Below are 13,315 nucleotides of genomic sequence, written 5' to 3' on the forward strand. Positions count from 1 at the left end.
CCAGTGAGTTGGCTGTTCACATCAGGTGACCAAATTATTGGAGCCTCAGCTTCAGCATCAGTCCTTCCAATGAATATTCAGGATTTATTTTCTTTAGGATTCACTGGTTTGATCTCCTTTTTGGCCAAGGGACTCTCAGAAGTCTTCTCCTACACCCCAGTTAGAAAGCATCAGTTCTTCAGCACTCAGCCTTCTTCATTGTTCAGCTCTCACATCCACGTATGACTATTGAAAAACCATAGCTTTGACTATATAGACCTTTTTCAGCAAAATGATGTCTCTGCTTTTCAATATGCTATCTAGGTTTGTTATAGCTTTTCTTCCAAGGAGCAACCATTTTTTAATTTCATGGCTGCAGTCAATGTCTGCAGTGATTTTGGAGTCCAAGAAAATAAAGTCTGTCACTATTTCCATTTCTTCCCATCTATTTGCAAGAAGTGATTGGACTGGATGCCATGATCTTAGTTTTTTGAATGTTGAGTTTTAATCTAGCTTTTTCACTTTCTTCTTTCACATCAAGAAGCTCTTTGGTTCCTCTTCATTTTCTGCCATTGGGTGATTATCGATATTGCTGAGGTTATTGATATTTCTTCTGGTTATTGATATTTCTGAGGTTATTGGTATTTCTTCTAGCAATCTTGATTCCAGCTTGTGATTCATTCAGCCCAGCATTTTGCATGATGTACTCTACATGTAAGTTAAATAAGCAGGGAGACAATATATACAGCCTTGATGTACTCCTTTCCCAATTTTGAATGAGTCCATTGTTCCATGTCCAGCTCTAACTGTTGCTCCTTGACCTGCATACAGGTTTCTCAGGAGGCAGGTAAGATGGTCTGGTATTCCCATCTCTTCAAGAATTTTCCACAGTTTTTGGGATCCACACAAAGGCTTTAGCAGAGTCAATGAAGCAGGAGTAGATGTTTTTTCTGGAATTCTCTTGCTTTTTCTATGATCCAATAGATGTTGGCAATTTGATCTCTGATTCCTCTGCCATTTCTAAACCCAGTTTGTACATCTGCAAGTTTTCAATTCACGTTCTGTTGAAGCCTAGCTTGAAGGATTTTGAGAATTATCTTGCTACCATGTGAAGTAAGTACAATTGTGCAGCAGTTTGAACATTCTTTGACATTGTCCTTCTTTGGGATTGGAATGAAAACTGACCTTTTCCAGTCCTGTGGCCACATCTGAGTCTTCCAAATTTGCTGGCACATTGAGTGCAGGACTTTCACAGCAGCATCCTTTAGGATCTTAAATTGCTCAGCTGGAATTCCCCATCACCTCCACTAGCTTTGCTCATAGTAATGCTTCCTAAGGCCCGCTTCACACTCCAGGATGTCTGGCTCTAGGTGAGTGACCACACCATCATGGTTATTTGGGTCATTAAGAACTTTTTTGTAGAGTTCTTCTGTGTATTCTTGCCTCTTGTGGATTCAGATAGCTAAATCGGGCCATACAGAGCCTTGGACCACAAATACCAAAGATCTCTAAGACTCCTGAGTCCCCTAGCATTTGATGATTTAACTATTCCAGTCTTACCTGGGCATCTTTCTTACTGAAGACTTGCCAGAAACACATGGGGGAATATTGCAAGATTAAGATAAAACGCTACTATACTATCCAATATACTAAGATACTTAAGGAACCAATCTCATTCCAGGGTGGGACAGAGAGGAAGGGTATGTATCTTTCAAGATGGAAGGATAGCAGGAATAGAAAACCAAAAAAAAAAAAAAAAAGTAGGAAAAAACAGTACGCCTGAAGGTGGGGCAGGGGGAAACCCACTCCAAATGCATACCCCACGCAAGTTCTGACTTATATTATGTGTTTACTTATAAACATCAGATGGATCCTGGTTCTGTAAACCTCAAATTCTATTCAGATACTCTCCCTCACAGTCCATTTGAAGAGCTCTCTCCAGAATGAAAAGAACAGTTGTCCAGGGCTGAGAAGAGTTACTTATTACTTGGTAATTAACATAGCAAATGGCAACACTTTCTAAAACAGCGCATTGATTAGTAGGGGTATCTGGCAAAGAACTAAAATCGAAACATGTCGTTATAGTCACTGCAGACTTGCCATGTCACTTGGAAAGAACAATATAAAAACACTCTGGTTCTATTTATAAACAGAGTATGACATTGTGATGTAACATATATCAGCATTCAGATATTTACTAGAGGACAATGTATTCTAACATGACAGAGTAATTGGAAATTTGGTAATATGTTCCAGTAAGCTATAAAGCTTTTTAAAATATTTTTACAAAAGGCCTTAATGTGTTTTTATAGACTGATGTTAAACGGCATGGTACGTACCAAGAGAACAGGACCCAGACAGACTTGTCTGAGTTACGATCAGGAGAGCCCTGATATCGCCAGCGAATGTAAGCTCTGCGTTGTGTTGCAACTGGAGTGTTCTCGTTACCAGAACAGTGAGCAGTATTATGTGGCACAATCTGCTCTTTTCCTACCACGCTAAGTTTATTCCTGTCAGGTTCCTGATTTCTTAATATATTTTCAATTTTGTTCCTCATCCCTAAAGTCTCCTATTTTATGTAGTCATCAGAACCTTCCAAACATCTATGAGAAAAACTCATTCTTTCCAAAAACCTTGGCATCATGTCCAGTGCTCACTAAGGCTGCAATTTAGCATTAGCAATTTTCTAATGTATCATAAAGTCATCAGTTCAAGCTCGCCTCTGATGTAATAGGGCTCAGCTGAAAGAGCCAGGTCTCATTCATCTCCCCCTGCATTGATGGCAGTATTAACACTCATTAGAATGTATGAGTACGTTCAGAGCCATGTAGTAATTCAGCCACCCAGGAGTCTCACTCAAGCAAACAGCTTTGCTCATCTTATCTGAGTACTTCAGATATATTCACCTAAGAGAGCAAACACATAACAGCCTCTGGGAATTAATGAGAGCATCGTTTATTCTCACTGTGTCCAGATACCAGGGACACTACAGATAGTCCAAGGGCCACTTGGAATTTGTTTCCTCGGATATCTCTACATTTCCCAGTAAAAGCTCTTTCCTAGCCCATTCTACATGAACACCATCATGTTTCAAGTCACGATGCTTTACCAACATTTAATGAGCATCTCCAATGTGCCCAGAATAGTGCTTTACTTACATTATTCCTCTGAAACCACAAATAACCTAAAAAAAGAGATTCAAAAGCTCACTTTACAGAGAAGAGCCCTGAGGCAGAGAGAAATTAAGCCATGGTTTCTGCCAACAAGACACAGCGTCCACAGAAAGCACCTATGCCAACTCCCTGTCTCGAGTCGACCACAACTAAGCCACAGCACACAGACCCCAAACAAACTCTCACCCTCCTTCTCAACAGAAAACAAAAACAAAAACATCACCACGGTATAAGGAAATGAGCGCTATACGGAGGGTCACGGACTATGTTATGGGCCTGGCTATGCCACCAACAAGCTGAATGATTTAGAACTGGAATGGCTATCTCTGGGCCTTTATTTTCTGAGAGGTGAAAAAGGAAAATGGCTACATGGTGGGTAGATGGGACGGAAAAGGGATTAGAAAATCTCCGAGGCCTTCCACTTCAAAGGGAATTATCTGCTAATGTGTTTGAAATGTATGTAATGTTTCCATATACACCATTCAGGAAGTTCACTTTCCATCAATGAGGTCCCTTCTTTTTAAGTTATTATTTACATAAGGCTTGCCATGTAACACTGTGCTGAATATCTAATATAATACACCTCTCATTTAATCCTCACAAAAATCCTGCCAAATAGATACTATACCCCTTTTTCATACTACTGAGTCAAGTCTCTGTCAGCTTACAGATACCAAACTAGGAATCAGAAGTGTCAGGGCTTAAAACCAGACTTATCTGACTCCATAACCTGAGTCCTTTCTGACTATGCTGAACTGCTTGGCCTAGGATAGACCAATCCGGAATGCTTTTACCTAACGTAACTGACATGGGTGCCTTCCTTCATAGCTCAGCTGGTAAAGAATCCACATGCAATGCAGGAGACACCAGTTAGATTCCTGGGTCGGGAAGGTCCACTGGAGAATGGAGAGGCTACCCACTCCAGTATTCTGGCCTGGAGAATTCCATGGACTGTATAGTCCATGGGGTCACAAAGAGTCGGCCACAGCTGAGCGACGCTCACTTTCACTTCACTTTCAACAGTCATGGCATCAGCTTAACAAGAGGCTGAACAAGAGAGACTCGCTATTTTAAAATAACTCTAGGTGGAGGGAACTTGAAACTTGTTCAGTTAGAACGTAAGCCTCAGATATATTCATGAACTAACTGGCTTTTCTTGAAAAGAATGTCTACCAATTTTAGAGAAAGCATTTAAACTAAGAAGCACTTTAAGTTGTTGCTTTTGAAAGATCCAGAAAGTAAAAGCCAGGGGGAAAGAGATTAGAGGAGGAAAGGGATGGACTTTGAAATGACTGACCTGCTGAAAAAAAAAAAAAAAAGAAAGAAAACTAGAGTTGGAGACAGCAGAATTATAATCTTGACATTAGTCCCAAACGGATTATTACTTTTGATATCATCATAGCCAAATGGAATGAAAATAGAAGGGGGAGAAAAATCTCAGTGGGTATTGCAATTTAAATTTGCCATGTAAGCTAATACTGTATATTTAGAGACTGAGCAGACAGGGTGGTTGGTGGCTCAGAGTATGTGCAAGAGCTGCTGTGCCAGCTAACCAAAGCAGACATTCATTAGAGCTAAAATGTAGATTTCCATTTCTTGGCATCTGACATGGGCTCTTTCCTTGGAAAGAAATGTCAATTTGGCCAAAAGTGTGAAACCTACAATAAAAGCATTGGGACTGTGGATTTCATCTAGTCTGCACATTCCCACCCCTTTCTTTCCTTCTGTGGAAATGCAGTCGCAACCTGGGGTGCTGAATGGAGAGGTAACAGGGGAACTGATTAGGACACGGATGCCGAAAAGGAGGGTAAGGAGCTGTGGGAGGGGACACTGGACTCCCAAATCCTCTATTTTCTTTGGGCTTTCGATTACCATTTTCTCTTGCCTTAAAACGGCCCAACACAAGACACCAACCACAATTACTGTTTTGTACAGGGCCTGAACAATGGCAGCTTCCAAACCCTTGGCAGTTCCTGCTCCGTGTGCGAGTGCTGGGTGCTCATCCACAGAGTCTGTGGGTAGTCTAAGTAAAACTCAGCTCCTGAGGCAAGGCAGGGAAGAGGCCTCTCCTACTTGAAAATTTCACTCTGTTTGTTTCTTTTGTTCAATAGACTGGAAAGACTATGATGACAGAGCGCCCAGACACAAGGGACAGAGTGAAGTTTTGGAAGGTCTGCTGCAGCAGGTCCGAGCCCTTCATCAGCATGATAGTTGCCGGGGTAAGGATAAAAATCTCCTCCGAGCCATCAACTGAGGTCTCGGTGGCGCCGGTAATTTTAGCAGCTTCCTAACTGGGTCATACCTTCTCATTCATCAAGGAGGGAGAGAGATATTAATATTTGTACATCTGGAATCACTTTACAGCACTATCTTGCTTTAACCCTTAGAAGAGACTCTCCCTTCCTTCCCTTCCTCTTTCTTGCACACCCTCACTCCATAGGAACAGTTTGCAAACAAGCACAGGAAAAGTAGCAGCTGCCACTAGTTTTGTTTAAACTGCACCTTCACAGAGCCTCTCAGTGTGCTGGATCTTTGGGATGTTCACCCTCAGACTTTTCACTTGCAACAAAAATTCTCTGAGCATCCTGTGGAAGCTCAACCAATTGCATCAGCAAACTTTTGTGTGTATTTCTAATAAAGTTTACATGCAATTTCACATTCAATATCTCTTTTCATCCTCATTTTGGACATTATCACTGAGGCTACGTGACTTGACCAAGGTCAAAATGCCAGGAAGAAACAGAATCAGGATACCAGCCTAGGTTTTCTGTCTCCAAGCCAGTCTTCTTGTTACACCTCATTTTTGTGTCCCAGTCTTACATCAGGACTGGGCACTGGCTTTTACTCTCACCCTGAATTTTAATCTTTCCCTGTACTACTGCTCATGAGAAAGTAGGGCATACCTTCTCTAGATGTAGCTGACTATTCCCAGAAAATCTCTGAGAAGCTTTAAAAAGATTATTTTCTACTTGGGCTGTTCAAATGGGACAGGGTCAGGTTTCTGATCTGTGTAATGATTTGTGGAGCAGGCACTTAGTTTTATTTGGAGAATTAAAAGTTCCACAAAGTTTTCACTTTCCATGCTCCTTCACCCATCAGATCTCTGACTGCATTGTACTCTCTAGAAGAGGGCACTGCTGAACCCTATGGTTGGAACTAAGAAATGCTAAATGGGTTTTGACTGGGTATAAGGAAATCATATTAAGCACTAGCAAAATTTGTTCTCAATTGCTATATAGCTTTGACAACAGAGCTGTTAAGAAATGCCAGCTACAGCTAGAAATGAGGGCAAGTGTCTGCAAGAAAATCATGTTCTAATGAGTGGCTGGTTCATTAGGAAATGTGAATATGCATGGAGGAAGCTTGAGAAGGAAGCCCAAGGGGAATTTCATTCTTGGATCTCTAGGAAAACTTTAGCCAGACAAGAGCCTTCAGCATTCCACACTGGCCAAAATACCCTCAGTTCTCAGTTATCCAGGGCCCATTTAACCAAGCCAGGCGTTACCTAGGCTCCGTTCTCTTCTGCCTTTCCATCATTTCCCGGTCCTTCGGCTCCTGCATGGCATGCAAAAATGAGAAAGCAATTGGACAGCTTTTTCTCTGCAACTCATAAGTCATTTTGTGTTTTCTGACAAAGATCAGAGGGGGGAAGCTAACACTACTCATGGAATGAGGGATCGTTTTTTATATTATCTGAGGATTTAGATGCTCTCTCCAATACTACTGGGTTACAGTCCAATAACTGGAAAATGATTGTCTTGACAGCCCAGTCATGTCTATGGTTGCCATTCAACTTTTATCATGTACATATTTTCCAATGTAAATATACACATAGCAACAAGCAAGATGTAAGTAAAGCATTAAGTAGAATTCCCAAAAGAGAAGAGTATTTTTATATTGAAATGAACATTGGATATTTGAACGGTACCTAAAGTGTGTTCCAAAGAAGAGTGGTTGCATAATTTGCTCTGTTGAAAAAGGATCTCTGGTCAAGTAAATGTGGGAATTGTTACATTATATCTCCCTTTATTGAAAATGTAAAATAGACATTAAATATTAAAGACTATGATAAAAAGACATATTGAAATTGGTTAAGCAAGCATTTTCCAAACTTATTTGGCCATTGTAAAACATTTTTCACAGAATTAGTGTTCCGAGGCACAGACTTTGAGGAACACTGACCTACCATACTCCAGGATAAAACAAATTATCTTCCAAGATGATACAACATAAATCTTTCTAAGTCTAAAAGGATAAATGAAGGATACAGGAAACTACAAAACTTTAGTTTAAAATACTCAAGTACATTGATACTATGTGGTTTACAACTTTCATAATTAGAAAAGAAACAATTATTTAAAATCCCCTTTTTACCTCTTACTATGCGCTAAGAGTTGGACACGACTGAGCATGTTCACTTTCACTTTTCACTTTCATCCACTGGAGAAGGAAATGGCAACCCACTCCAGTGTTCTTGACTGGAGAATCCCAGGGATGGGGAAGCCTTGTGGACTGCCATCTATGGGGTCACACAGAGTCGGACACGACTGAAGCGACTTAGCAGCAGCAGCAATACATACTTAAGAGAAGCATTTAAGCTCTCTGGGCCATAACTTCCCTATCAGAAAAAGCCAGCATAATAATATCTATCATTCAGGATCGTTATAAGAGTTAAATTAGATAACGGATTAAACTCATCTGGCACAGTGTAGGCACTAGGCAAACTCTAGCTTCTTTTTTCCCATTGTTCTTCCAATTGAAGAATGGAGCACCCTCCGTCCTCAGTGCTTTATACGTCCTAGAATTAAAATGGAATCACTGACTCCATTGTAATGAGCCTGTAGTACTCAGTAAACACACAGCATATTCTAAATGCAGAACTAATAACAAAATATTCCTTCTCCTACCAAAGCCCTACACAGAAGATACCAAAACCCACATTGATTTCTTTATTTTTGGCTAAAGAACTGGCCACAGCTAATTCACATCTTTAGAGATGGAAATTCAGTGGAAGTATTGCATGGTCTTTATTGTTCACAGGGTCAATGCCCTGACATATATAATGAAATATAAAGAAGTCAACTGTGTTCACTAAAGCAGTCCCCTACAGGAGTGAATTTCAATTATTTTCCAATTTTTCAACTGGCAAACATTAACTGAAACATTGTCTACTACGTGTTAGGTGCTAGATGTACTGGTATGAATAAAATAAACTCTCTATGCTCTAAGCACTCAAAAGCTAAAGACCAGCTGCCTTCAGAGTCCAGAAAACTAACAATTGCTCCAGAATTCTGCACTAAGCAAAAACAGAATAGCAGCCACAGTGTTCTTGGGAGGGAAGTGAGCTTAGATCTTGTATTAGTCTGGTGTCTCAGACAGTAAAAACAAGTCTGCCTGCAATGCAGAAGACCTGGGTTCCATCCCTGGGCCAGGAAGATCCCCTCGAGAAGGGAATGGCTACCCACTCCAGTATTCTTGCCTGGAGAATTTCATAGACAGAGGAACCTGGTGGGCTACCATTCCTAGGGTCACAAAGTGTTGGACACCACTGGGTGACTAACACTTTCGTCAGTCAAGATGGGCTGTCATGCTGCGGTATCCAAATGAACTGCAAAATACTTATTTCTCCCATGTGCTACTACTATCTGTCACTGGTCAGCTGAGGGCTGGCTATCCATCAGTCTTGTCATTAAACTCTTTCTAGAAGTATTTGTCAGAACCCATGGGAGGAAAAGGACACTTGAAGGTCTCATATGGACAAGACTAACATTCACACTTAAAATCCACTGGCAAACTGGTCACATGGCCCCAACCCAACCACAAGAGCTCCAAGAAGTGTAATTCTACTGTTTGCCCAAACTGGAGGAGACCTGGAATATTTGACATTTTCATGGGCTTCTTCCCCAACTAGTAGCAGCATTTCTCATTTTCTCTTTTTTTAGCCTAATTTTTTTTTTTAGTTTAGTCTTCATTTTTGATTAAGTTATATATGACTGTACTCTGAAGCCAGATTATGTGGGTTCGAACACAGGCTGAACATTTACAAAGCTGTGTGATAGTAAGTAAATTCCCACCTTCTCTATACCTCACTTTGCTCACTTGTAAAATGCAAATAAGAATTATGTAAACCTGTCAGTTATTTGAGAACTGAATGACTTAAAATAGGTAAAGCATAAAGAAAAGCTTTATTATTAAAGAAAAAGCAATTTCTCCCATCATCTGTTTTTTATTTCCTAAAGGCTCAATTATTTTGATGTTTTTTTCTCTATCTCTAAATAACAGGGTTATATTGCTAATTCCTGATTTTAAAAAATTATAGTTACTATTTCACTAAGGAAGATGATTATTTCTTTTTTATCCCTCCACTCTCCTACAAGCACATATAATTCCCACCCCCTTATCCTCCTTACCCCCCAGAGAAGAGAATGGCAATGCACTCCAGTATTCTTGCCTGGAGAATCCCATGGGCAAAGGAGCCTGGTGGGCTATAGTCCATGGGGTTACAAAGATTTGACATGACTGAGTGACTAAGCATGCGTACATCCTCTTAATATTGTAATTTTATAAGATCAATATTTATTGCTAACGTTATAATGATCATATAAATTTTATGATCATTTTCCTTTCCTAGATAAACTTTTATTTCCGCTGTAGGTAACACTCAACTTTTATTATGTGTTTTTTTATCTTTCCATGTTATAACTAATTAATCCCCAAGCTACTCTCTGTATCCATCAGTTTTTTCTCAGTACAATCAGATACATAAGTATTGTTTCAAGTGCATCTTCTTAAAGAAACCTCTCAGAGAGTCCTCTAACCTGCTCCAGTCTAGACTGGTTACTGAATGCCTCCGTGCCTGTTACTGAGGATTCTTCTTGCCACTCTCCAATACTAGAGTTCTCTGTTTACCATCTCTTCCTTTTTCTGGGGTTTGTCTGTCATTGGTGGAGCCTTTCCTCCAGTAGCTTCCTCATAGGATCCTTGGGAGCTAATTTGTGGATACATTAAGCATCTGGAGATATACTTATTTTATTTGGTATTTATTTAAGGATTTGGATACATGTAGAATTCTCAACTGAAATAATTTTCCTTCATATTCATTATTTTCAAGCGTTTGGCGCTAAAAAGTCTGACACTATTCTGATTCCAGAAGTTTTATATGAAAGCTACTTTTTCCTGCCCTGGAAGTTTTTAAGCTTTCTTTATAACTTCACTATTCTAAAATTTCACTGCTATGTCCCTTTGAGTGGCTCTTTTTTTGTCTGTTGTGCTGCACATTTAGCAAGCCCTGTCAATATGGAAACTTACAGCTTTCAATTATGGGATATTTTCTTAAATTATTTCTTAAATTATTTCTTCCCCTCCTTTTGCTCTGCCGTCTCCTATGAGAACCCTAATTCCGATACTGAACCTCATAAACCAGCCCCGTTTGTTTTTTTAATTCCTCTCCTACATTTTCACGTTCCTTTGCTCCACTTTCTTGCAGATTCCCCCAGTTTTATTTTCTGTTTGGCTTTTCAGACTTCAATAACATAGTTTTAGTTTCTGATGCTCTCTGTTGTTCTCTGAATATTTCTCTTACAGATGCTTATCTCTTCTCAGTTCAGTTCAGTTCAGTTCAGTCATACACTTGTGTCCAACTCTTTGTGACCCCATGAATTGCAGCACACCAGGCCTCCCTGTCCATTACCAACTCCCAGAGTTCACTCAGACTCATGTCCATCAAGTCAGTGATGCCATCCAGCCATCTCATCCTCTGTCGTCCCCTTCTCCTCCTGCCCCAATCCCTCCCAGCATCAGTCTCTTCAGTTCAGTTCAGTCGCTCAGTCATGTCCGACTCTTTGCGACCCCATGAATCACAGCACGCCAGGCCTCTCTGTCCATCACCATCTCCCGAAGTTCACTCAGACTCACGTCCATCAAGTCAGTGATGCCATCCAGCCATCTCATCCTCTGTCGTCCCCTTCTCCTCCTGCCCCCAATCCCTCCCAGCATCAGGGTCTTTTCCAATGAGTCAACTCTTCTCATGAGGTGGCCAAAGTACTGGAGTTTCAGCTTTAGCATCATTCCTTCCAAAGAAACCCCAGGGCTGATCTCCTTCAGAATGGACTGGTTGGATCTCCTTGCAGTCCAAGGGACTCTCAAGAGTCTTCTCCAACACCACAGTTCAAAAGCATCAATTCTTCAGCACTCAGCCTTCTTCACAGTCCAACTCTCACATCCATACATGACTACTGGAAAAACCATAGCCTTGACTAGATGGACCTTAGTCGGCAAAGTAATGTCTCTGCTTTTGAATATGCTGTCTAGGTTGGTCCTAACTTTTCTTCCAAGGAGTAAGCATCTTTTAATTTCATGGCTGCAATCACCATCTGCAGTGATTTTGGAGCCCCCCAAATATAAAGTCTGACACTGTTTCCACTGTTTCCCCATCTATTTCCCATGAAGTGATGGGACCAGATGCCATGATCTTCATTTTCTTTTACAAGGATGCAAAGTCTTTGCTTGTCTCTCAGGCTATTAATGATTGGCTTTTTTTTTTTTTCATTTTAAGTTTTCTTTTTTCAACATAGACTCCTCTCTAAACTGCTCTTTTGCTTGTTTTTGGCCCATGCTTTTTCTATTACCTGCTTTCCAAACCGCCCAGTGATCCTTGTATATGTGCTCAGATTTAAGAGAACTCAATAGCTGTTGAGAAGCTCTGAACACAAGGATCAGGCTCTTAAACAGACCCCCGTAGGATGATCTGGCATAGCCTTATCTTTAGGAAAGTAATAAAGCCAATGTCAGAATCTTTAGGTGTTTTGGTATGCTAATCAGAGTCTCCACAGACACTATTTCCAATGTTCTGCCTGGAGGATAGAAGTTTGAGTACCAGTGTTCCCAGAGTCCAGTGGGGAAATATGCTGTAAGGAAGCTTTCATTTAATCCACTTGTTTTGAGTACATACCACTCCCTCCTTCCATTTATAACCATACATCATGTCTTTCACACCAGAGAGCTCTGTTTTTATTCTTTCCTGAAATTAAGCTACTGTCTTTCATCTAGAACGGGGAAGGAATAGGGAAGGCTATCTAGACCTCTGACTACTTTTTAAACAGATTTCAACAAACCCTCCTCATTTTAGCGCCACACTCACCATTCACTTCCAGCAGTGCATGATGCCCATGGGGTGAGTCATGTTACTGTCCAACTTTCTCCACTGTTGGCTGAGGATTCATCTTCCTCAAGTCTACTAAATCCCTCTGTCCATCTGCTTCCTCAGTTCAGTTCAGTTCAGTTCAGTCGCTCAGTCGTGTCTGAGTCTTTGTGACCCCATGAATTGCAGCATGCCAGGCCTCCCTGTTCATCACCACCTCCCGGAGATCACTCAGACTCACGTCCATCAAGTCCATGATGCCATCCAGCCATCTCATCTTCTGTCGTCCCCTTCTCCTCCTGCCCCCAATCCCCCCCAGCAACAGAGTCTTTTCCAATGAGTCAACTCTTCTCATGAGGTGGCCAAAGTACTGGAGTTTCAGCTTTAGCATCATTCCTTCCAAAGAAATCCCAGGGCTGATCTCCCTCAGAATGGACTGGTTGGATCTCCTTGCAGTCCAAGGGACTCTCAAGAGTCTTCTCCAACACCATCTGCTTCCTAGCTACCAAAATTCACTTGCTTTTATCTCCTTTCCCATCTCTTTGTCTTTATAGATTTACATCCCTTCCTCTTTTAAAATCTCTTAAATTTTTAAATTTCTTAAGCAAGAGAATTCTAGAAAAACTTCTATTTCAACTGGAAAAGGTCAGTTTTCATTCTAATCCCAAAGAAAGGCAATGCCAAAGAATGTTCAGACTACTGCACAATTGCACTCATCTCACACTCTAGCAAAGTAATGCTCAAAATTCTCCAAGCCAGGTTTCAACAGTACATGAACTGTGAACTTCCAGATGTTCAAGCTGAATTTAGAAAAGGCAGAGGAACCAGAGATCAAATTGCCAACATCCACTGGATCATTGAAAAAGCAAGAGAATTCCAGAAAAACATCTACTTCTGCTTGGTTGACTGTGCTAAAACCTTTGACTGTGTGGATAACAACAAACAGTGGAAAATTCTTGAAGAGATGGGAATACCAGATCACCTTACCTGCCTCCTGAGAAACCTGTATGCAAGTCAAGAAGCA

At 40.8% G+C, this 13,315-nt stretch overlaps 1 protein-coding gene across 2 annotated transcripts in view; it reads left to right on the top strand.

Moving 5' to 3' along the window:
* ANKFN1 (ankyrin repeat and fibronectin type III domain containing 1) overlaps nt 1–13,315 on the top strand; it is a 193,848-nt gene that overhangs the window by 114,703 nt on the left and 65,830 nt on the right. For both annotated transcript variants that reach the window (XM_068978753.1, XM_068978752.1), the window contains one exon: nt 5,264–5,371. In XM_068978753.1, the coding sequence (XP_068834854.1) occupies nt 5,264–5,371 (108 nt within the window). The remainder of the gene's footprint in view (nt 1–5,263; nt 5,372–13,315) is intronic.

Source organism: Capricornis sumatraensis, chromosome 8 (genome assembly GCF_032405125.1).
Source record: "Capricornis sumatraensis isolate serow.1 chromosome 8, serow.2, whole genome shotgun sequence".
Classification (NCBI taxonomy): Eukaryota; Metazoa; Chordata; class Mammalia; order Artiodactyla; family Bovidae; genus Capricornis; species Capricornis sumatraensis.